Raw genomic sequence first — 22,708 nt, 5'->3', positions numbered from 1 at the left:
TGATGCAGTCCTAGTGCACATGTGCAGTTGCACATTACTCACGCTGATGCAGTCCTGGTGCACATATGCAGTTGCAGATTACTCACGCTGATGCAGTCCTGGTGCACATGTGCAGTTGCACATTACTCACACTGATGCAATCCTGGTGCACATGTGCAGTTGTACATTATTCACACTGATGCAGTCCTGGGACACATGTGCAGTTGCACATTACTCGCGCTGATGCAGTCCTGGTGCACATATGCAGTTGCAGATTACTCACACTGATGCAGTCCTGGTGCACATGTGAAGCTGCACGTTAGCCACACTGATGCAATCCTGGTGCACATGTGCAGTTGCACATTAGCCACACTGATGCAGTCGTGGTGCACATTTGCAGCTGCACATTACTCACACTGATGCAGTCCTGGTGCACATGTGCAGTTGCACATTAGCCATACTGATGCAGTCCTGGTGCACATGTGCAGTTGCACATTAGCCATACTGATGCAGTCCTGGTGCGCATGTGCAGTTGCACATTAGCCATACTGATGCAGTCCTGGTACACATGTGCAATTGCACATTACTCACACTGATGCAGTCCTGGTGCACATGTGCGGTTGCACATTACTCACACTGATGCAGTCCTGGTACACATGTGCAGCTGCACATTACACTGATGCAGTCCTGGTGCACATGTGCAGTTGCACATTACTCACACTGATGCAGTCCTGGTGCACATGTGCAGTTGCACATTAGCCATACTGATGCAGTCCTGGTACACATGTGCGGTTGCACATTAGCCACACTGATGCAGTCCTGGTACACATGTGCAGTTGCACATTACTCACACTGATGCAGTCCTGGTACACATGTGCAGCTGCACATTACTCACACTGATGCAGTCCTGGTGCACATGTGCAGTTGCACATTACTCATGCTGATGCAGTCCTGGAGCACATGTGCAGTTGCACATTAGCCATACTGATGCAGTCCTGGTGCACATGTGCGGTTGCACATTAGCCACACTGATGCAGTCCTGGTACACATGTGCGGTTGCACATTACTCACACTGATGCAGTCCTGGTACACATGTGCAGCTGCACATTACTCACACTGATGCAGTCCTGGTGCACATGTGCAGTTGCACATTACTCACACTGATGCAGTCCTGGTGCACATGTGCAGTTGCACATTAGCCACACTGATGCAGTCCTGGTACACATGTGCAATTGCACATTACTCACACTGATGCAGTCCTGGTACACATGTGCGGTTGCACATTACTCACACTGATGCAGTCCTGGTGCACATGTGCAGTTGCACATTACTCATGCTGATGCAATCCTGGTGCACATGTGCAGTTGCACATTACTCATGCTGATGCAGTCCTGGTGCACATGTGCAGTTGCACATTACTCATGCTGATGCAGTCCTGGTGCACATATGCAGTTGCAGATTACTCACACTGATGCAGTCCTAGTGCACATGTGCAGTTGCACATTACTCACGCTGATGCAGTCCTGGTGCACATATGCAGTTGCAGATTACTCACGCTGATGCAGTCCTGGTGCACATGTGCAGTTGCACATTACTCACACTGATGCAATCCTGGTGCACATGTGCAGTTGTACATTATTCACACTGATGCAGTCCTGGGACACATGTGCAGTTGCACATTACTCGCGCTGATGCAGTCCTGGTGCACATATGCAGTTGCAGATTACTCACACTGATGCAGTCCTGGTGCACATGTGAAGCTGCACGTTAGCCACACTGATGCAATCCTGGTGCACATGTGCAGTTGCACATTAGCCACACTGATGCAGTCGTGGTGCACATTTGCAGCTGCACATTACTCACACTGATGCAGTCCTGGTGCACATGTGCAGTTGCACATTAGCCATACTGATGCAGTCCTGGTGTGCATGTGCAGCTGCACATTACTCACACTGATGCAGTCCTGGTGCACATGTGCGGTTGCACATTAGCCACACTGATGCAGTCCTGGTGCACATGTGCGTTTGCACATTAGCCACACTGATGCAGTCCTGGTACACATGTGCAGTTGCACATTAGCCATACTGATGCAGTCCTGGTGCGCATGTGCAGTTGCACATTAGCCATACTGATGCAGTCCTGGTACACATGTGCAATTGCACATTACTCACACTGATGCAGTCCTGGTGCACATGTGCGGTTGCACATTACTCACACTGATGCAGTCCTGGTGCACATGTGCAGCTGCACATTACACTGATGCAGTCCTGGTGCACATGTGCAGTTGCACATTACTCACACTGATGCAGTCCTGGTGCACATGTGCAGTTGCACATTAGCCATACTGATGCAGTCCTGGTACACATGTGCGGTTGCACATTAGCCACACTGATGCAGTCCTGGTACACATGTGCAGTTGCACATTACTCACACTGATGCAGTCCTGGTACACATGTGCAGCTGCACATTACTCACACTGATGCAGTCCTGGTGCACATGTGCAGTTGCACATTACTCATGCTGATGCAGTCCTGGAGCACATGTGCAGTTGCACATTAGCCATACTGATGCAGTCCTGGTGCACATGTGCGGTTGCACATTACTCACACTGATGCAGTCCTGGTGCACATGTGCAGTTGCACATTACTCACACTGATGCAGTCCTGGTGCACATGTGCAGTTGCACATTAGCCACACTGATGCAGTCCTGGTACACATGTGCAGTTGCACATTACTCACACTGATGCAGTCCTGGTACACATGTGCGGTTGCACATTACTCACACTGATGCAGTCCTGGTGCACATGTGCAGTTGCACATTACTCCCACTGATGCAGTCCTGGTGCACATGTGCAGTTGCACATTAGCCAAACTGATGCAGTCCTGGTACACATGTGCAGTTGCACATTACTCACACTGATGCAGTCCTGGTACACATGTGCAGCTGCACATTACTCACACTGATGCAGTCCTGGTGCACATGTGCGGTTGCACATTAGCCACACTGATGCAGTCCTGGTGCACATGTGTGGTTGCACATTAGCCACACTGATGCAGTCCTGGTACACATGTGCGGTTGCACATTACTCACACTGATGCAGTCCTGGTACACATGTGCAGCTGCACATTACTCACACTGATGCAGTCCTGGTGCACATGTGCAGTTGCACATTACTCACACTGATGCAGTCCTGGTGCACATGTGCAGTTGCACATTAGCCACACTGATGCAGTCCTGGTACACATGTGCAGTTGCACATTACTCACACTGATGCAGTCCTGGTACACATGTGCGGTTGCACATTACTCACACTGATGCAGTCCTGGTGCACATGTGCAGTTGCACATTACTCCCACTGATGCAGTCCTGGTGCACATGTGCAGTTGCACATTAGCCAAACTGATGCAGTCCTGGTACACATGTGCAGTTGCACATTACTCACACTGATGCAGTCCTGGTACACATGTGCAGCTGCACATTACTCACACTGATGCAGTCCTGGTGCACATGTGCGGTTGCACATTAGCCACACTGATGCAGTCCTGGTGCACATGTGTGGTTGCACATTAGCCACACTGATGCAGTCCTGGTACACATGTGCAGTTGCACATTAGCCACACTGATGCACATCCTAGTGCACATGACTGATTCAATGAGAAATCCATAGTCTCCACCCCCTGAGACTGTAACTGTAGAATTGTCCTGTGTCTGGTATTTAGGAGTGTCTTCAGTGGCTGATGCACTGCATTCCGGGCCCTGACTGTGCTCCCATAGTACTTTGTGTGTTTGCATATCTTTTATAGCAAGATGTCTTCCTCTATCCCGCCACACTCTCTGTTGCCCACCAAATTCCAGCCACTGTGGGTTCCTTTGTATACCTCACAGGAGAACCCACCAAGCTCATTCTATCCTGGTTTGCAATCCCATTCTTTTTTTTTGAGGCAGAGTCTCTCTCTGTTGCCCAGGCTGGAGTGCAGTAGTGCAATCTAGGCTCAGTGCATCCTCCACCTCCCAGGTTCAAGCGCCCCTTCCTCCTCAGCCTCCCAAGTAGCTGGGATTACAGGCGCTCACCACCATACCTGGTTAATTTTTGTATTTTTAGTAGAGAGGGGGCTTCACCATGTTGACCAGGTTGGTCTCAAACTCCTGGCCTCAGGTGATCCACCTACCTCGACCTCCCAAAGTGTTGGTACTATAGGCATGAGCCGCTGTACCCGGCCTGTAATCACATTCTTAAATGACTTTCTTTTCCAGGTCTTCCTGCACTCAAATATCACCTCCTCAGAGAACCTTCCCTGACTGTCCTAACCTTCTTTCACCCTCGCCCAGCCTCAGTTGCTCTCTGTCATACTACCCTCTGTTTCCTTCATATCACATAGTACAATGTGGTATTATGTTGTTTATTCACACTTATTAGTACTTTTCGCCTGTGGTCAGAACATAAACACATGGGACAGGGCCTTTGTCCACTTTCTTTACCCCGTAACCTCCTTGCCTGACATCCAGTCTTTTAGCAATTGCGTATTGAATAGCAAGCAAACAAAGTGGATAGGAACAGCTTCATGGGGATGATAGCCCCAGTGACAAGAGCATGAGAGAAAGCCATTACTTCCTCTTTACTAGTCCCATTTTTATTGTGTTTATCCTGTTTTAGAAAAGGCTTGTAAAGGAAGGTTGACCAGGTAACTCAAATAAGACTTGTCTGATAGGCAGTACCATGTTGAAGATATGACAGTGTGGAGTCTGGCCCTCAGCCTTGAGTGGAACAGCAAACAATTCTTTCAATAGATGTGTTTCTAGGAGAGTACGGGACTGGGATTCAGAAGGCGTGAATCTAACCATGGTTCTGGCCATGCATTATTAGCAGTGTGACCTAAGGTAAGCTACCTCCTTTAACAAGCCATGGTTTCCTCCTCTTAAAATTAGGGGTCGAGGCCGGGCTTCATGGCTCACATCTGTCATCTCAGCACTTTGGGAAGCTGAGGTGGGCAGATCACGAGGTCAGGAGACCGAGACCATCCTGGCTAACACAGTGAAACCCTGTCTCCACTAAAAATACAAAATATTAGCCGGGCATGGTGGTGGGCACCTGTAGTCACAGCTACTCAGGAGGCTGAGGCAGGAGAATGGTGAGAATCCAGGAGGCGGAGCTTGCAGTGAGCCAAGACCGCGCCACTGCACTCCAGTCTGGGCGACACAGCGAGACTCCGTCTCAAAAAAAAAAAAAAAAAAGAAAGAAATTAGGGATCGGAACTGAAGGTATCTGAGTGCCCTCCCAGCTCTGTGGTTCTTGAGCAATGAGTGCCAGGCATTCATTCACAGGTGAGGTACACCTGGAGCCTGGCTGGGTCCCCTGAGACGCTGCCTCCTACCAACACGTCCTCTCGTGAGATGAAACTAAAGCTTGGAGGCAATCTGAACATTCAGTTTAAAACATAGGGGGTTAAAGATTGTCAAGAAGGTTTTGTGTTGTTTTGGTTTTTTGAGACAGTCTTGTTCTGTCGTCTAGGCTGGAGTGCAATGGTGCGACCTCAGCTCACTGCAACCTCTGCCTCTGGTGAAGCGATTCTCCTGCCTCAGCCCCACGAGTAGCTGGGATTATAGGTGTGCGCCACCATGCCCAGCTAATTGTTGTATTTTTAGTAGAGACAGGGTTTCACCATGTTGGTCAGCCTGGTCTCAAACTCCTGACCTCAGGTGATCCACCTGCCTCAGCCTCCCAAAGTGCTAAGATTACAGGTGTGAGCCACCATGCCTGGCCTGCCAAGAAGTGTTTCTGTTGTACTATGAGAAATAACAAGGCCGGGTGCAGTGGCTCATGCCTGTAATCTCAGCACTTTGGGAGGCTGAGGCCGGTGGATCACGAGGTCAGGAGATCAAGACCATCCTGGCTAACATGGTGAAACCCTGTCTCTACTAAAAATACAAAAAAATTAGTCAGGTGTGGTGGTGGGCACCTGTAGTCTCAGCTAGTCAGGAGGCTGAGGGAGAATTGCTTGAACCCGGGAGGTGGAGGTTGCACTGAGCTGAGATCGCACCACTGCACATCAGCCTGGGCAACAGAGCGAGACTCTGTCTCAAAAATAAAAAGAAAGAAATAACATGATGGAGTCTGCTCACAGTTCTTCCCTGCTAAGAGAGGGCCTACGCTGAAAGACCAGGATACAGCACATCCAGAGCACCCCATCCTCTACTAATGGAAAATACTGGCCCAAAAATGTTTCTCTGGCTATTATTTTCTTTTTCTTTTTTTTTTCTTTTTCTTTTTATTTTATTTTATTTTATTTTATTTTTTTTTTGAGACAGAGGCTCACTTTCTCACCCAGGCTGGAGTGCAGTGGCATGATCTCGGCTCACTGCAACCTCCACCTCACAGTTTCAAGTGATTCTTCTGCCTCAACTTCCCGAGTAGCACCATGCCTGGCTAATTTTTATATTTTTAATAGAGACAGGGTTTCACCATATTGGCCAGGCTAGTCTCGAACTCCTGACCTCGTGATCTGCCCGCCTTGGCCTCCCAAAGTGTTGGGATTACAGGCATGAGCCACTGCACCCGGTCCTCTGGCTATTACTTTCTTAGACCTTTTGTCTTATCTCATCCAGTATTCAGGTCAGAATGATGCAGTTTCAACTCTCCTTAAACCCTTTTCCTATTTGCCCTGAGCATACTGGACAGCGGTGCTCACAGGTGCAGCGTTTACCCCGAGATAACTTTACCATGACATTTCTCGCTTTTATTATTATTTTCACATCACTTCACTATATCGACTTTGGAAACAAAAGACATCATTCTCTTTATAGCATTCTGTTTTTAGTAGTGGTATTTCTATTTACAAAATATAGTAATTCTCGATTGCTGAAAATGTCGAATCCTAGAAAACACAGCATTCCTACGCAGGATGTTAATGTCATTCTTGAATGGTTGTTGGCCGAAGATTCAACTGATGAATCCAGTTTCTCTGAAATAGATGATTCTGATGATTCAGATGATTGTGATGTTCTGTTTAGAGATAACTCCAAGAACAGGTTTTGTTGTTGTTGTTGTTTGTTTTGTTTTGTTTTGTTTTCGAGGCAGAGTCTCACTCTGTCACCCAGACTGGAGTACAGTGGCACTGTCTCAGCTCACTGCAACCTCTGCCTCCCGGGTTCAAGCAATTCTCCTGCCTCAGCCTCCTGAGTAGCTAGGATTACAGGCGTGCACCAGCACACCCAGCTAATTTTTTTTATTTTTAGTAGAGACAGAGTTTCACCATGTTGGCCAGGCTGGTCTCGAACTCCTGAACGCGTGATCTGCCTGCCTTGGCCTCCCAAAGTGCTGGGATTACAGGCATGAGCCACTGCGCCCAGCCGAGAACAGTTTTTATATTTTATTTTCACATTGGAAATCAGATTAGGCCAGGCACGGTGGCTCACGCCTGTAATCCCAGCACTTTGGGAGGCCGAGGTGGGTGGATCACTGGAGGTCAGGAGTTCGAGACCAGCCTGGCCAACAGGGTGAGACCCCATCTTTACTAAAAATACAAAAATTAGCTGGGCGTGGTGGCACAAGGCTGTAATCCCAGCTACGGGGAAGCTGAGGCAGGAGAACTTCTTGAACCTGGGAGGTGGAGGTTGTAGTGAGCCAAGATCGTGCCATTGCGCTCCAGTCTGGGTGAAAAAGCGAGATTCCATCTCCAAAAAAAGAAAAGAAAAGAAAACCAGTCAGATTAGCTTCAGCCTCAAAGAGCATGCTTATGTAAAATTAAAAGAGTGCTGGCAGAGAGCTGAACTTTTTTTTCTAAATGGGAAAAGAGTTAATTTAATCACACCCATCTTTCTATAAAAGAAAATGATATAAATATCAGAACTATATTTTCTGATCTAACAAAGGGAATGTTTTATAGGAATATGGAGAAAAATGTTTGGAATTGGGACTGTATTAAAAGATCCTTTCTAAATACAAGATAGGCCACTGGATTTTAAAGTAATGGTTCAGTAGCCAGGTGTGGTGGCTCACGTCTGTAATCCCAGCACTTTGGGAGGCTGAGGCAGGCCAATCACTTCAGGCCAGGAGTTCAAGACCAGCCCAGCCAACATGGTGAAACCCCGTCTCTACTAAAAATACAAAAATTAGCTGAGCGTGATGGTGGGAGGCTGAGGTAGGAGAATTGCTTGAACCCGGGAGGTGGAGGTTACGGTGAGCCGAGATCACGTCATTGTACTCCAGCTTGGGCAACAGAGCGAGACTGTGTCTCAAAAAAAATAATAATAATAATAAAATAAAATAAAATAAAGTAACAGTATAGTGCATTGATGTGGTGTCAGACTCAAACAGGTCTTTAACCCATTACCGCTTGCTGAGTTTCAGTGTAATATGAAGGATATTAGTGGACTATCCATACTTAATTGGAAAGGCCATTAAAATACTCTTTCCTTTTCTAGTGACATATCTGTGTGAGGCTGGATTTTTTTTCCTATATACTTCAACCAGAACAACAGATTGCAACAGATAGAATGCACAAGCAGATATGAGAATCCAGCTATGTTCTATTAAGTTAGAGATTAAAAATTTGCAAAAATGGGAAATAATGCTACTCTTCTCAGTAAATTTTTTAAGAGTATAAACAGGTCCTCACGCCAAAAGTTTCAGAACCACTGCCTTGGGACGAGGAACACCACACGATAGACTCCCTCCCTGCGAAGAGTTCATGATTGATGTTGTGGTTCATTTTCAAATATGAAAGGACAAATGAAGATACTCAGAATTTGAGAGCAGTATCTAATATGAATGACAGAAGCTAAAATCATCAAAAAGGGAGCTCAGCAGAAAACAAAGAACGGAAAGAAAAGTACAAAATCATTATCATCATCATGGCATCTTTGGAAATAAGGGAAGATTTTGCACCCATGAAATAAGAACAGAAGCATAAGCAAGAAACATCCAAAAAGCATGTTTTAAAAAAAAACAACTTCGAGGCCAGGTGCAGTGGCTCACGCCTGTAATCCCAGCACTTTGGGAAGCCAAGGCAGGTGGATCACGAGGTCAGGAGATCGAGACCATCCTGGCTAACATGGTGAAACCCCGTCTCTACTAAAAATACAAAAAATTAGCTGGGCGTGGTGGCGGGCGCCTGTAGTCTCAGCTACTAGGGAGACTGAGGCAGGAGAATGGCATGAACCCGGGAAGTAGAGCTTGCAGTGAGTGGAGATGGTGGCACTGCACTCCAGCCTGGGTGACAGAGTGAGACTCCGTCTCAAAAAAAAAAAAAAAAAAAAAAAAAACTTTGAAATTGAAAATCTGATGATTGAAACAAACAAAAAGTCAATACAAGAAATGGGGGAAAAAAATAGATGGGAAATAAAGTGGAGGTCTCTCCCCACCAAAAAAAAAATGGAGCAATAAACACGAAGATAGAAAATAGAAGAGGAAGAATAAGGAAAATTAGCATATTAAACCAGGAGATTCAATATATGAGTAATATGAACTTTAAAACTAGAAGGAAGGAAATATCGAAGACATAATTTACGAGCAGAGATTTTTCTCTTTTTTCTTTTTTTTTTTATATGGAGTCTCGCTTTTGACATGCAGGCTGAAGTGCAATGAGCAATCTCGGCTCGCCGCAATCTCCGCCTCCCAGGCTCAAGCGATTCTCCTGCCTCAGCCTCCCAAGTATCTGGGACTGCAGGTGTGCACCACCACACCCAGCTAATTTTTGAATTTTTTAGTAGAGATGGGGTTTCACCGTGTTGGCCATGCTGGTCCCGAACTCCTGACCTCAGGTGATATGCCCGCCTCGGCCTCCCAGAGTGCTGGGATTATAGGTGTGAGCCACCACACCCAGCCAGGAGCAGAGATTCTCAAGTGTTTTGGTCCAGGATCTCTTACATGCTTAAAAATTACGAAGGACCCAAAAAGCTTTTTTGTTTGTGTTTTATTATGTTTTGTTTGCCACGTTAGAAACGAAAACTGAGAACCTGTTAAGATATCTATTTATTTAATACTAAAAAAGAAACAAGTTCACATATTTCTAGAAAAATAATTTTACTACTTTTTCCACTAAATTTTTTTGTTTGTTTTGGAACTGTTTTACATTTTCACAGATCTTTTTACTGCCTGACTTACTAGAAGACAGCTGAATTCTCATATCTGCTTCAAGTTTCCATCTGTTGTGATATCACACGTCCTGTAGCCTCTGGAAAAGTTCACTGTACTCTCATGAGAGAATGAAAGTTTAAAAATTTAATAATGTCCCAGTATTTTTTATGAGGTCCAACCTTGTGGACCTCCTAGAGGGGTCTCGTCTCAGGAACCTCAGGGGTCCTTAGACCACACTTGGAGAACTGCTATCCAGATCATTTCCCAAATTTGTACATTGGCTCAGTGCATGAAAAACACCCACCCAAAGCCTGTTATCAGAAAATTTTGTAGTTATGTCAACTAAGAGAAACTCTAAAAGCTTTCAGAATGGGCTGGGGATCAGAATGATACTGGAATCTCAATAGCAGCATTAGAATCTATAAATCAACAGGTAGACAAATAGCTCCCTGAATACTCCGAGAAAATTACTTCCAACCAAGACTTTTATATCTACTGACATTATTAGCCAAGTGTGAAGGGAGAGCATTTTTGAAATGGGAAGAGTCTCAGAAAACATACCTCCTGTTATTCTTACTCAGAAAGCTATTGCTCAATTTTATAATCTCCCGAAGGAAAGAATACATTGGAAATGGCAATACAGGAGACTAGCGAAGGCTAGCGTTAGGATGGTGTTGATGAAAGAACCAGCAGGCCTGGAGAGCAGCCTGTCCAGGTTGGAGCAGAGGTCACCAAGAAAGAAATGCAAACCATAGAATATATATTTGAACACAGTGAGACAAGACTTATACTTCTGGCACACAACTTGCTAATAAATTAATGGTGTTTATCTTGAAAAAAGGGAAAAAAAAAGAGAAACAATTTTAACTCCAGGGAAAACATGGTTCTCTAAGAAAGAAAATGAAATCATGGTATACTCTAAGGCTAACAGGGCATAATACTTACATAGTCTTAAAGATGTAAATTCTAACATTTAATCGAATCAAATTACATAACAGAACTAGTTGAGAAGGCTGGGCATGGTGGCTCATACTACCCAGCACTTCAGGAAGATCACTTGAGCCCAGGAGGACCTGCCTGGTTGACAGAGTGAGACCCTGTCTCTAAAATTAAAAAAAAAAAAAAAAAAAAAAGAGAGAGAGAGAGAGAGAGACATCTTAGAACTATTGAGAAGACAAAAGGGTAAGTTTGGGGAAACTGAGAAGTAAATAATACCTAAAACTGAAAAATAATGAGAACACATTATCGGCATGCTTAGAGACATGGACTTCTTAGAGCAGAAACAGCCTAAAGAATCAGAAATGCTTCTGGGCGGTGCCCATCGAGAATGAGAAGCAGAGAACCAGAAACTGCTTGTTTTTATCATAATTCCTGTAGAACTACTTCACTTTTTATTAAATATATAACATATGGCTCATTAAAATAAACACTTAGCATAGTAAAGTGTATATTAATATAACTCATGTGGAGTGCAATTTAGAAATGTGTTAACATTTACACTAAGAATATTCTTTGACCCATCAATACCATATATAGAATTTTATCCAACAGTGTGAGATTCATTGAATTAATTATGGTACAGTCACACAATGAAGTATTATGCTGTTACTTAAAATAATGATACTCCCAGTAAAAAAAATAATGTGGGTTTACATTTGAGGAAAGATACTTCCCTCCCCAACGTATCTCTCCTTTAAAGCACTATCTCTATTATAATTTTGTATTCATTAGTGTGATGTTTCATTGAATGCCTGACTCTTCCAATGGATTGGAAGCTCCATAAGACCAGAGCCACGTAGTCCCCAACCCCTAGGTCACAGACCAATACCAGTCTGTGAACTGTGCATGCGCGGGATCTAGGTTATGAGAATCTAACCATAAGTGTAATGTGCTTGAATCATCCCAAAACCATCCCCGCAATCCAGTCTGTGGAAGAGTTGTCTTCCACGAAACCGATCCCTGGTGCCAAAAAGTTGGGGACCCCCGAGAGCCCGTATCTCACTTTGCTCACTGATGTGTTCCTAATCCTTTAACTGTACCTGGTACCCAGGCAGCTATTTGATGTCTGAATGAGCATCAATGAGCATTCATGTAGATGATGACAAATGTCTGCAAAACTTAAAGGTAGGCAGGGCTTAGCTCTGGTGGGAGAACTACAGGTTCCACCTGGGTTTAATCCCCTGCTCCAGCATGACCTTGGGCAAGTCCCTTACATTGTATCATTGTATCATTGTAAACATTGTATCATTGGATACAATGACAGCAGGTCCTCAGTTATCCAATTATATGATTCCTTGGAAATGCCATGGAAATGTTTAAACTTTTAAATTATACAAAATATACTCACCCAGAAGACTACAATCTAATACTTCCTGGCTGTTATTTTTTTATTAGTGAACTTCTGCAAGATTTGGAAAACTGTGAAAATGATCCTGTGGCCATAGCAGAGTGTTTTGTGTCCAAGGTAAGCAGGGTTCATCCTTCTGGGCCAACTGAGACAGATACAGAGTATAGAATTTAAAATGACTGGTTTATTTCATATCAGATAGAGTTAGCCACTAATCTTTCTCTGGTTGGTTTGAGTAGCAAAAATGTATTGTTCCTGGAGCCAGGGAGACGCTAATCTCGTAGTTTTTCTAGAACTTGTATAGTAACTGAATAATGTTACTCTTTGCTGGGAAAAACTTAAAGCTTGGGAGGGGACAGCCTGGAGTAGAAGAATGTTAGAAAAATAGGCCAGGCACGGTGGCTCACACCTGTAATCCCAGCACTTTGGGAAGCTGTAGCGAGCAAATCACATGAGGTCAGGAGTTCGAGACCAGCCTGGCCAACATGGTGAAACCCCGTTTCTACTAAAAATACAAAAATTAGCCAGGTGTGGTGGCACATGCCTGTAATCCCAGCTATTCGGGAGGCCGAAGCAGGAGAATCACTTGAACCCGGGAAGTGGAGGTTGCATTGGGAGCCGAGATAATACCATTGCACACCAGCCTGGGTGACAAGAGCAAGACTCTGTCTCAAAAGAAAAAAAAGAAGATGAATGTTAGAAAAATATAAAACACCACTAAACTGGTTTAGTTTAGTGAAAGTGAAAGTTTAGTTTTAGTGAAAGTCCAAGAGAATCTAAATATTTTACGTATAATATATGTGGCACTAGCCTAGTCTCTGTGATTATCTTTAATATAGATAATTATCTTTTGAGAGATAGAGAGACGCAGAATTAATCTCCTGCATTTTAAAAAATGTACTCTTCCACTGTTTTCTTAAGCTGCATCAATGGTTTCAAAAAATACAAGGAAAGGGTTTGACTTTCAAAGCTTAAATGACAGTAAGCTCGTGCTCTGAACTGGAATAGGAGATGGAATTCTGAAACCTACCCGGCGAGCCTTTCCTACATTACTTTCTCAGCATGCTACCTAGTATATAAAGATTCCTGTCTTGTTTAAATTATCTTAAACATTCAACAGCTTCGGAAAGCCTTTAGCAGAAATTGTTTTGCAGCAAACTTTCATGTGGTTTCTGCAGTTGTAGTTTGAAATGCACGAAGGTTTAATAAAAGTTCATGATGGCGCTCTGAGACCCACTGGGAATTAGCACTGTATTTCGAGCTCCAGAGTCGGGTGTGAACTGGGAGATGTGGTTCCAGTCTGACTTGGCTCTGGACTGTTCCACAGGGTCATTTCTGATGGTGGCAGATCCATCCGGATGGCTTCCAAACACAACACCCTGGGTTTTATTGGAGCAAAGTTCCTTAAAGGCAATCCATGGGCTCGTATATAAAACTCTCCTGACTTTGTGTGTGTGTGTTCACATGTAAAATGTTTGTGCACACACGTTTACCCATGTGTGAGCTTAAACTTACAATCCTTTTCACAGTTGCCTGTGTCAAAATTGGACAGGGATTTGAAAAAAAGAAGAAAAATGAAAGAAGGCGAAATGGGTAAAAAGATATGCTGAGTCTATCAAAGGAGATATGTTAGAATAACCACAGCACATAAACAACGTAGAAGCTTTCGGAAATGTTTGGGCTTTTACTGGTAACTGTAATCACAAGTTGATTAAAGATGGTCCAGCGTATGCTTAGCTCTCGCTTAATTATTCACATAAAAGTTTGTTTATGTGCCGTGTTGCCAACTCCCAAATCTTCCTTTTCATTGTAATATTGCCAAGTTTAATTAGAAGACTGACTTGAGCACTCTGCATTTTCGCATGGAAACGGGGAATCGTGAGGGAGCGCTGGGCTCAGGCACTGCCTGCCTTTCACTCAGCACCCTGACATTTAGAAGATGTTACATCTTCTGAAACACAACCAGCTGCTCAACTCTAGGGAGGAATGGAAAATTGCTTTAATTGGGAGGCCATTAATGAAAGAGGTGAAGCTGACAGTTGACTTCTGCTTTTATCTGAACCACTGGGGCCTGCACAGAGATTCATCTTTGACCTTGCTTACTGTCATGGTATGTGTAGCTTACAGAAGTCCTTATCAACAAACGGAGAACATGGTCGCTTTTTACCTGATGCTCGTAGAAGAATGAACCCACAGTTCTCTCGAAGGACAGAAATTAAAGTTTCCTACTGGGCAGGCCAAACCTTCTTCCAGTAAACATTTGTCTGTTTTAGGTCCCTGGAAACACCTAGAATGGCTCACTTTGCTGCTTTTACAAACTCCACCTTCACATCATCCCTCCTCTTGACTGGCAGCAAGGCTGACCCAGGGCAACATTTAGGAGGGAGACAAAGTCTGTCTTTAGAGCCTCAACCTCCCCTTAGCGGCCTACTCTCCCTCGTTGTGTTGTGTCTTCTTCCTCTTAGAGCCCAGGAAGTGTGTGCACACACACACATGCATATATACACACACACATGCACACACACACGAAAGCATGCACATGTACCACCCACTTTCTAAAATTATCCTCAAGGAAGTGTGGATATTGGATAGTCATATGATTAGCGTGAATTTAAGTCAAAGTTACCTTACCCATATGCTAGTTACATATTCAGTCTTTCTTGTAATGTCCAGTGAAAACTTCTCAGGAATCAGGGAGAGGAGGACCCTGTAGCAGAAGAAACCCTAAAATCATACATATTGCTTTACTTTGGCTCCCTATTCAATAAATATTTGAAGGACCCATGTGCTTGATTGGTCAGCACTGATTATATCATATTTTGGCTCTTTCATAATTAAATGTCTCATTTCTGTGTCATCTCTAATTACAATTTGAAAGATTTGAAGAACTAGAAGGAATATATTTTCTTGTAATTTGTATATATTTGTATAACACATTCCCCTAAATCCTTCTAAGCAGATTCGGGGTGGCATATTTAATAAATAATGGTATCTAACTAGGAACTGTTGATTTTTATGTGACACCGTCATTTGTAAGGTCCACAGAGCTTCACAAACCTAAGGGCAAACTTGCATTTAATTCCAATTAAGGACATATAGCTGATTTAAATCAAAACCCTTCAATTTAAAATAGGAATAGAACCATAATATCACAAAATGCACAGAAATTGAATCGTGCGTAAGTCGTGAGGTCTTATGATAGCTGGGTACAAGTAGGTCACTATATTATGCAATGTCAACCTACTTTCATTGAAACCATTGTTTTCTCATTTGTATTTTAAATGATCCTGCAGGTCCCAAATTGTAAGGAAAGTCAACTTGATATTGTTCTATTCCAGGTTGAGTATAGCAAGAGGCAGGAAAGAAAAAGCAAGAAACTCAGAAAGTATGAGCCAATCAGAGAAAAGTTCCCATTTGGTACATTAGCTTGCTCATAGACCTTGGGCAAGTTACTCTGGCATTTTCATCCATGGAGCCTGGGCTGGCTTCAAGAACCCATATGCGAACTCAGGTGCACAAAGGAGCCCAGGTAGAGTCTGTAGCAATGGAGGTGTTTGCCTGCTCTCCTGGGGATGGTCATTGCCATGTGAAATGGCAGGCCCTGGGCTGGTGGGTCTTATACTTCTTCAGGAGAAGCTAGAAATTGAAATTTTTTTTTTTCTTCTTGAGACAGAGTTTCGCTGTTGTCGCCCACGCTGGAGGGCAGTGGTGCGATCTCGGCTCACCACAACTTCCACCTCCCGGGTTTAAGCAAGTCTCCTGCCTCAGCCCTCCGAGTAGCTGGGATTACAGGCATGCGCCACCACACCCGGCTAATTTTGTATTTTTTTAGTAGAGACAGGGTTTCTCTATGTTGGTCAGGCTGGTCTTGAACTCCTGACCTCGGGTGATCCACCCGCCTCAGCCTCCCAAAGTGCTGGGATTACAGGCATGAGCCAGCGTGCCTGGTCGAAATAAAAATATTTGTATCTTTCAACTTTTAAAAGTTGGCAACTAATTTAGACTTTTTAAAATAGCGTGCTTGAAAATTTGGTACAATGCTTGAAATGTTGGCAAGGCCATGGGGAAACAGACACTCTCACAACTGTAGGAAAAGAAAATGGCACGGCCCCTATGGAGAGGAATTGGGCTGTGTATCTAGCATCTGAATTCACCCTTTCACCCATCAGTCCTACATCGAGAGATCTATTCCAAGGATACACTGACAGAAATTCATGTAAGCATAATACTGTTTAATGTTTGTTACTGCAAAAGACTAGAAACAGCCAAGTCCCTAAACAAGAACCTATTTGAATCAACTTTGGTATCCACATAATCACATAATAAAGTACTGTGAAGCAATAACAGTAAAGAATATCTTGGCCGGGCATGGTGGCTCACGCCTATAATCCCAGCACTTTGGGAGACCGAGGCGGGCAGATTACCTGAGATCAGGAGTTCAAGACCAACTTGACCAACATGATGGAACTCCATCTCTACTAAAAATACAAAAAATGAACCAGGCGTGGTGGCAGGCACCTGTATTCCCAGCTACTAGGTAGGCTGAGGCAGAAGAATCACGTGAACACAGGAGGCAGAGGTTGCAGTGAGCTGAGATTGCACCACTAGACTCCAAGCCTGGACAACAGGGTGAGACTCTGTCTCAAAAAAAAAAAAAAAATCTTTATGCACTCCTGGGGGAAGGGAGTGGATAAAAGTGTGTGTACAGCACTGTGGTTCCCAAAGTGTGGTCCTGGACCTGCAGCATCAGCGTCACTTGGGAACTTGTTAGAAATGCAGATTCCTAGGCCCTACTCCAAGACCTACTACATCAGAAACCCAGCAATCTATGTTTTAACAGGCCCTCCAGGTAATTCTGATACTCAAGTTTGAGGATCACTGCTATAACATTTGTTTATCTAGGAGATGAAAGCCTGTAAGAATAAAAATTGATTATAAAAAATTGATTAAAATTGATTAAAAATTGATACAGGAATGGAGGGAACATACTAGAAGGGAAAAGAATAGAGGTTAGGCTTCTTTGGAGGCAGGGAGCGGTGGCTCACACCTGTAATCTCAGCACTTTGAGAGGCCGAGGTGGGTAGATCACTTGAGGCCAGGAGTTTCAGACCAGCCTGGCAAACATGACAAAACCCCATCTCTACTAAAAAAAAATATATATATATATATATATATTATATTATATTTTTAAAATATAATATTAGCTAGGCTGTAGTGAGTAGGTGGGACTACAGGTGTACGCTACCACACCCAACACATTTTTTGAATTTTTAGTAGAGATAGGGTTTCGCCATGTTGGCCAGGCTGGTCTTAAACACCTGGCCTCAAGTGAACCGCCTGCCTTGGCCTCCCAAAGTGTTGGGATTATAGGCATGAGCCACCGTGCCCAGACTAAAATAAGGAAACTAAACAGAATACCATTGTTACACTTAAATAATTCCATAATATCATAAAGTTTCACCAGTCACTATTCATATTTCCTTTTTTCTTTTTAAAAGATTTTGCCTGTTTGATTTGCAAATAAAAATCACACAGAGCAGGCCGGGCGTGGTGACTCAGGCCCAGGAGGCCAAGGCTGCAGTGAACCGATATTACAACACTGCACTGCCGCCTGGGTGACAGAGCAAGACTCCATCTCAAAAACAAACAACAACAACAACAAAACACACCACTTCCTACCTCTGTCTGCTGAGAAATCCTAGAAATGATGATTACCCTACAGCAAGAGTGTCCCTGATACCCAGATTGTGGTCTCCCAACACTGTTTCCTGCCAGAAGGAATAGGGACTCCATGAAGAATGACTGTAGGGCACGAAATATACAAGATAGTCTGGAACATCTTGTCACACCAGGAAACAAGCTACAAAACACCATAGGCCAGGTCATGAATGCTCAAGAAGAGGCTCCTACTAGCCAAAAACAGGATAATTTGAGCATCAGTGAAGATAATTAACTGAAAACAATGAAAACTCATTAAATAGGCCCATATTAATGAATTTGCAGTGATATTAAAACACCAAATTGATCACATTTGCATGATGCTGGAGAATCAATGCATTATTTTGAAAATTAAAGGAAAGAATTGGCTGGGTGTGGTAGCTTATGCATGTAATCCCTTACACTTTGGAAGGCTGAGTCAGGGGGATCACTTGAGCCCAGAAGTTTGAGACCAGCCTGGGCAACATAGCAAGACCCTGTTCCCATAAAAAAGTTTAAAACTTAGCCAGAGGTGGTGGCATGCCTGTGGTCCCAGATACTCTGGAGGCTGGGGTGAAAGGATCACTTGAGCCCAGGAGGTTGTGGCTGAAATGAACCATGACAACACCTCTGTACTCCAGCATGGGTGACAGAGCAAGATCCTGTCTTGAAATGAAAAGGAAAGAATTAAGCATTTATTCTGCCTTTCCCATACAGACCATAAAATGCAGAGTAACCAAGAGTTAATATAAGGAGGTTCTTTTTTTGGAAAGATTCTAGCTAATAAATAAGGAATAAAGTATTAGAAATACCACTATTTCCCAAACCCTAATAAATTAATAGATCTAGCCAGTAAGTACCAATGGTTGTTAGCATCACAGAAGAGTGTGAGTCTAACAACCAGACTTTATGTCCATTGGACTTCCCAATTCCATTAGACTTCCATTGTACTTCCATTAGAGGAAGCACAAAATAGCCACTAGTGTATTGTGCCAAATTATGGAACCTAAATCTGAGCAAGTCTGTACTAAACCAGTACGACTATAATGGACAGGGCATATTAAATGAAACCAGGCTGGGCGCGGTGGCTCACGCCTGTAATCCCAGCACTTTGGGATGCCAAGGTGGGTGGATCACTTGAGGTCAGGAGTTCAAGACTTGCCTGGCCAACATGGGGAAACCCCGTCTCCAGTAAAAATGCAAACGTTAGCCAGGTGTGGTGACGCATTCCTGTAATCCCTGCTACTTGAGAGGGTAAGGCAGGAGAATCACTTGAACCTGGGAGGCAGAGGCTGCAGTGAGCCAAGATCATGCCACTGCACTCCAGCCTGGGCAACAGAGTGAGAATCCATCTCAAAAACATAAATAACAAGGAAACTCTAAGGATGTCATCAGTAATACTGGAACTGGGGCTGTGCAGCACAACAGTATGGTTTCTTCAACTCACTTGCAAAAGGAAGAAGACTAGGGGAGAACTGAAAGATTAAAAAAGACTACTAAAGAGATAGCAACCATTTGCTCTGTGTGATTTTTTTTTTTTTTTTTTTTTTTTTTTTTTTTTTTTTTAAGACAGTCTCACTCTATCGCCCAGGCTGGAGTGCAGTCGCGCGATCTCGGCTTACTACAAGCTCCGCCTCCCGGGTTCACACCATTCTTCCGCCTCAGCCTCCCGAGTAGCTGGGACTACAGGCACCCATCACCACACCTGGCTAATTTTTTGTATTTTTAGTAGAGATGGCGTTTCAGCGTGTTAGCCAGGATGGTCTGGATCTCCTGACCTTGTGATCCACCCGCCGCGGCCTCCAAAAGCGCTGGGATTGCAGGTGTGATCCACCACCCCCAGCCTGCTCTATGTGATTTTTATTTGCAAACCAAACAGGCAAAATCTTTTAAAAAGAAAAAAGGAAATATGAATAGTGACTGGTGAAACTTCATGATGTTATGGAATTATTTAAGTGTAACAGTGGTATTTTGTTTAGTTTCCTTATTTTAGTCTGCGCAGGTGGCTCATGCCTATAATCCCAACACTTTGGGAGACCAAGGCAGGCAGATCACTTGAGGCCAGGCGTTCAAGACCAGCCTGGCCAACATGGTGAAACCCTATCTCTACTAAAAATTCAAAAAATGTGTTGGGTGTGGTGGCGTACACCTGTAGTCCCAGCTACTCAGGAGGCTGAAGCAGGAGAATTGCTTGAACACAGGAGGCAGAGGTTGCAGTGAGCCGAGATCACACCACTGCACTCCAGCCGGGGCCACAAGTGAGACTCCATCTCAAAAAAATAAAGTCCTTATTTTAGAGATACATGTTAAACTATTTACAAGCAAAATGATGTCTAGAATTTAATTCAGGATAATGGGGAAGCAGGGGAGCGGCAGGGGGCAGAGACAAGGAGTTAATGATTATTGAGTTTGGATGATGGAAACTTGGGGATTCATTTTACCATTCTCTCTACTTGAAACTTTCCATTAAAAAAAAGTTCAACCTAATTCCAATTGAGGTTAACAGGAAGGATTCTAAGTAGAGATTTTAGAATTTTAAAAAATTAAAGCATTAAAGCTGCCAGAAAAATAGGCACTTAGAGTCACATGTGAATCTAGCATTAAGTGGTCTAAAAAGTAAAAGAAAGTAAAAGTTAAAAAAAAAAAATTGCAGAATATGAAACCCCACCAAAATAATCTGTGGCTCTTTTTCAAAATATAATTTCAAGGCCAAGCATAGTGGCTCATGCCTGTAATCCCAGCACTTTGAGAAGCTGAGGCGGGCGGATAACTGGAGACCAGGAATTAGAGACAAGCCTGGCCAGCATAGCGAAACCCCATCTTTACTAATAATACAAAAAATTAGCTGGGCGTGGTCACTCATGCCTGTTATCTCAGCTACTTGGGAGGCTGAAGCACAAGAATTGCTTGTACTGGGGAGGTGGAGACGGAGGCTACAGTGAGCAGAGATCGTGCCGTTGCACCCCAGCCTAGGCAACAGAGCGAGACTCCATCTCAAAAAAAAAAAAGTAATTTTATTTTAGATTTTGCAAGAGCTAGTAATTCATTGGCCTTGAATTAGTTATTCTGATGGTCTTACCATCAAAAGTTCCGGCCACTTCCTCTCCCTGTCTACATACCTCTTTTCTTTGGCAGTCTAGGAAAAAATTGTGAAAGACATTGAAATCCACCAAAGTCGGGCATGGTGGCGCATTCCTATAATCCCAGCTACTCGGGAGACTGAGGCAGGATAATCACTTGAACCGGGGAGGCGGAGATTGCGGTGAGCCGAGATCATGCCATTGCAGTCCAGCCTGGCCAATGAGAGCGAAACTCCGCCTCAAAAAAATATATATATATATGTATATATATATGTAGAAATGTCAAGGCCCAAATACTATTTCTTTTTATTGTTTTCAAATGAATGTGTCTGTGCTTTGTTGTCTATAAAAATGTCTTCTGTTTCCTTGCAGAGTGAAGAGTTCCACATTTATACCCAGTATTGCACTAACTATCCAAGGTATGGATCAAGAATGGGACAAGAGTACTTTTGCTCACTTTCACATTGTTTCAAGTCAGCTGGTGCAGTACACATGGTTGTTAGGTGTTCTGTGCCTGGCCTTGTGCTGAATAATATGGGAAGAATGCAAAACGTCCTGAGAACAGATTATAGGGGTACCCAGATACGGATCCATCTGGGCTTTGGGGCTCCCTGCAGAGCCAGTGTGGGGAAAAATTGAGAAAGTCTATGGAGAAACCAAAAAGATGACTAGGTATCTCCAAAAGGAAACTAAGCAAGCTATCGCATCAGGGTAAGTCTTGTCTGCTAGCCTTTTTCTGTGTGTGTCATGTTTTTAAGAATTTTGGAAACACTGCTAATGAGTTTTTATAATCTAGATGGGGAGAGAACAGGTTCTATTTTTTCCAAATAAATTTTATGAACTATATAAGTTTAAGGGAGTTCAGAGGAAGGACAGATCATCATAAGCCTAGATGAGAAGAGGGGCATCATCATCTCGCCTGGGTTGTTGGTTCGTTTTTCTTGCACTGGAAATCAATGTCACAAGGGCCGTGTGGGAAGCATCCTTGGACAATGTATTGACCATTTCAGTAAGAGAGTTGGGCCTAAGATGATGGGCTACAACTGTAGGAATGTCTTTTTTTTTCTCCAGAAGACGTTTATTGGGCCCTTACTGATTCCTAAGCACTGTACTAAATGCTGTAAATACAAAATACTAAATGTAACTTTTCAAAGCAATCCAGAGACATTGAGGGAATTTTTTTTTTTTTTTTTTTAAAGCAGGGCACCCATCCCGGTGCCTGGCCCCTCCTAGGTTCTTCATAAGTGCTAGTTCATCATCATCCCTGCCCCTTCCCCATTTCATGGATGAAGTAACTGAGGCTCTGCTAGGTAAGGTGATTCTCTGAGGGGCGCATAGCTGATGAATGCCCCAGCCTGGATTTGAACCAGGGTTTCTTCTCTGACTTCTAAGACCTCGTGCTGCTATGAATATGTCCTTGTAAAAGTTGCTGAAACTGTGATTCTCCCCCTGCCTTTTTATTTTTCTTTTTTCCCACATGATTAGCAGACTTTGAGTTATGGATTGTTTTGTTTTGTTTTTTTGAGACA

General features: G+C 43.6%; 1 protein-coding gene across 7 annotated transcripts in view; it reads left to right on the top strand.

Annotated features, from left to right (window-relative positions):
* PLEKHG1 (pleckstrin homology and RhoGEF domain containing G1) overlaps positions 1–22,708 on the top strand; it is a 245,373-nt gene that overhangs the window by 178,584 nt on the left and 44,081 nt on the right. For all 7 annotated transcript variants that reach the window (XM_008007562.3, XM_073022357.1, XM_073022356.1 and 4 more), the window contains 2 exons: positions 12,450–12,519; positions 21,552–21,598. In XM_008007562.3, the coding sequence (XP_008005753.3) occupies positions 12,450–12,519; positions 21,552–21,598 (117 nt within the window). The remainder of the gene's footprint in view (positions 1–12,449; positions 12,520–21,551; positions 21,599–22,708) is intronic.

Source organism: Chlorocebus sabaeus, chromosome 13 (genome assembly GCF_047675955.1).
Source record: "Chlorocebus sabaeus isolate Y175 chromosome 13, mChlSab1.0.hap1, whole genome shotgun sequence".
NCBI lineage: Eukaryota > Metazoa > Chordata > Mammalia > Primates > Cercopithecidae > Chlorocebus > Chlorocebus sabaeus.
This window is presented reverse-complemented; position numbering and strand designations above follow the sequence as displayed.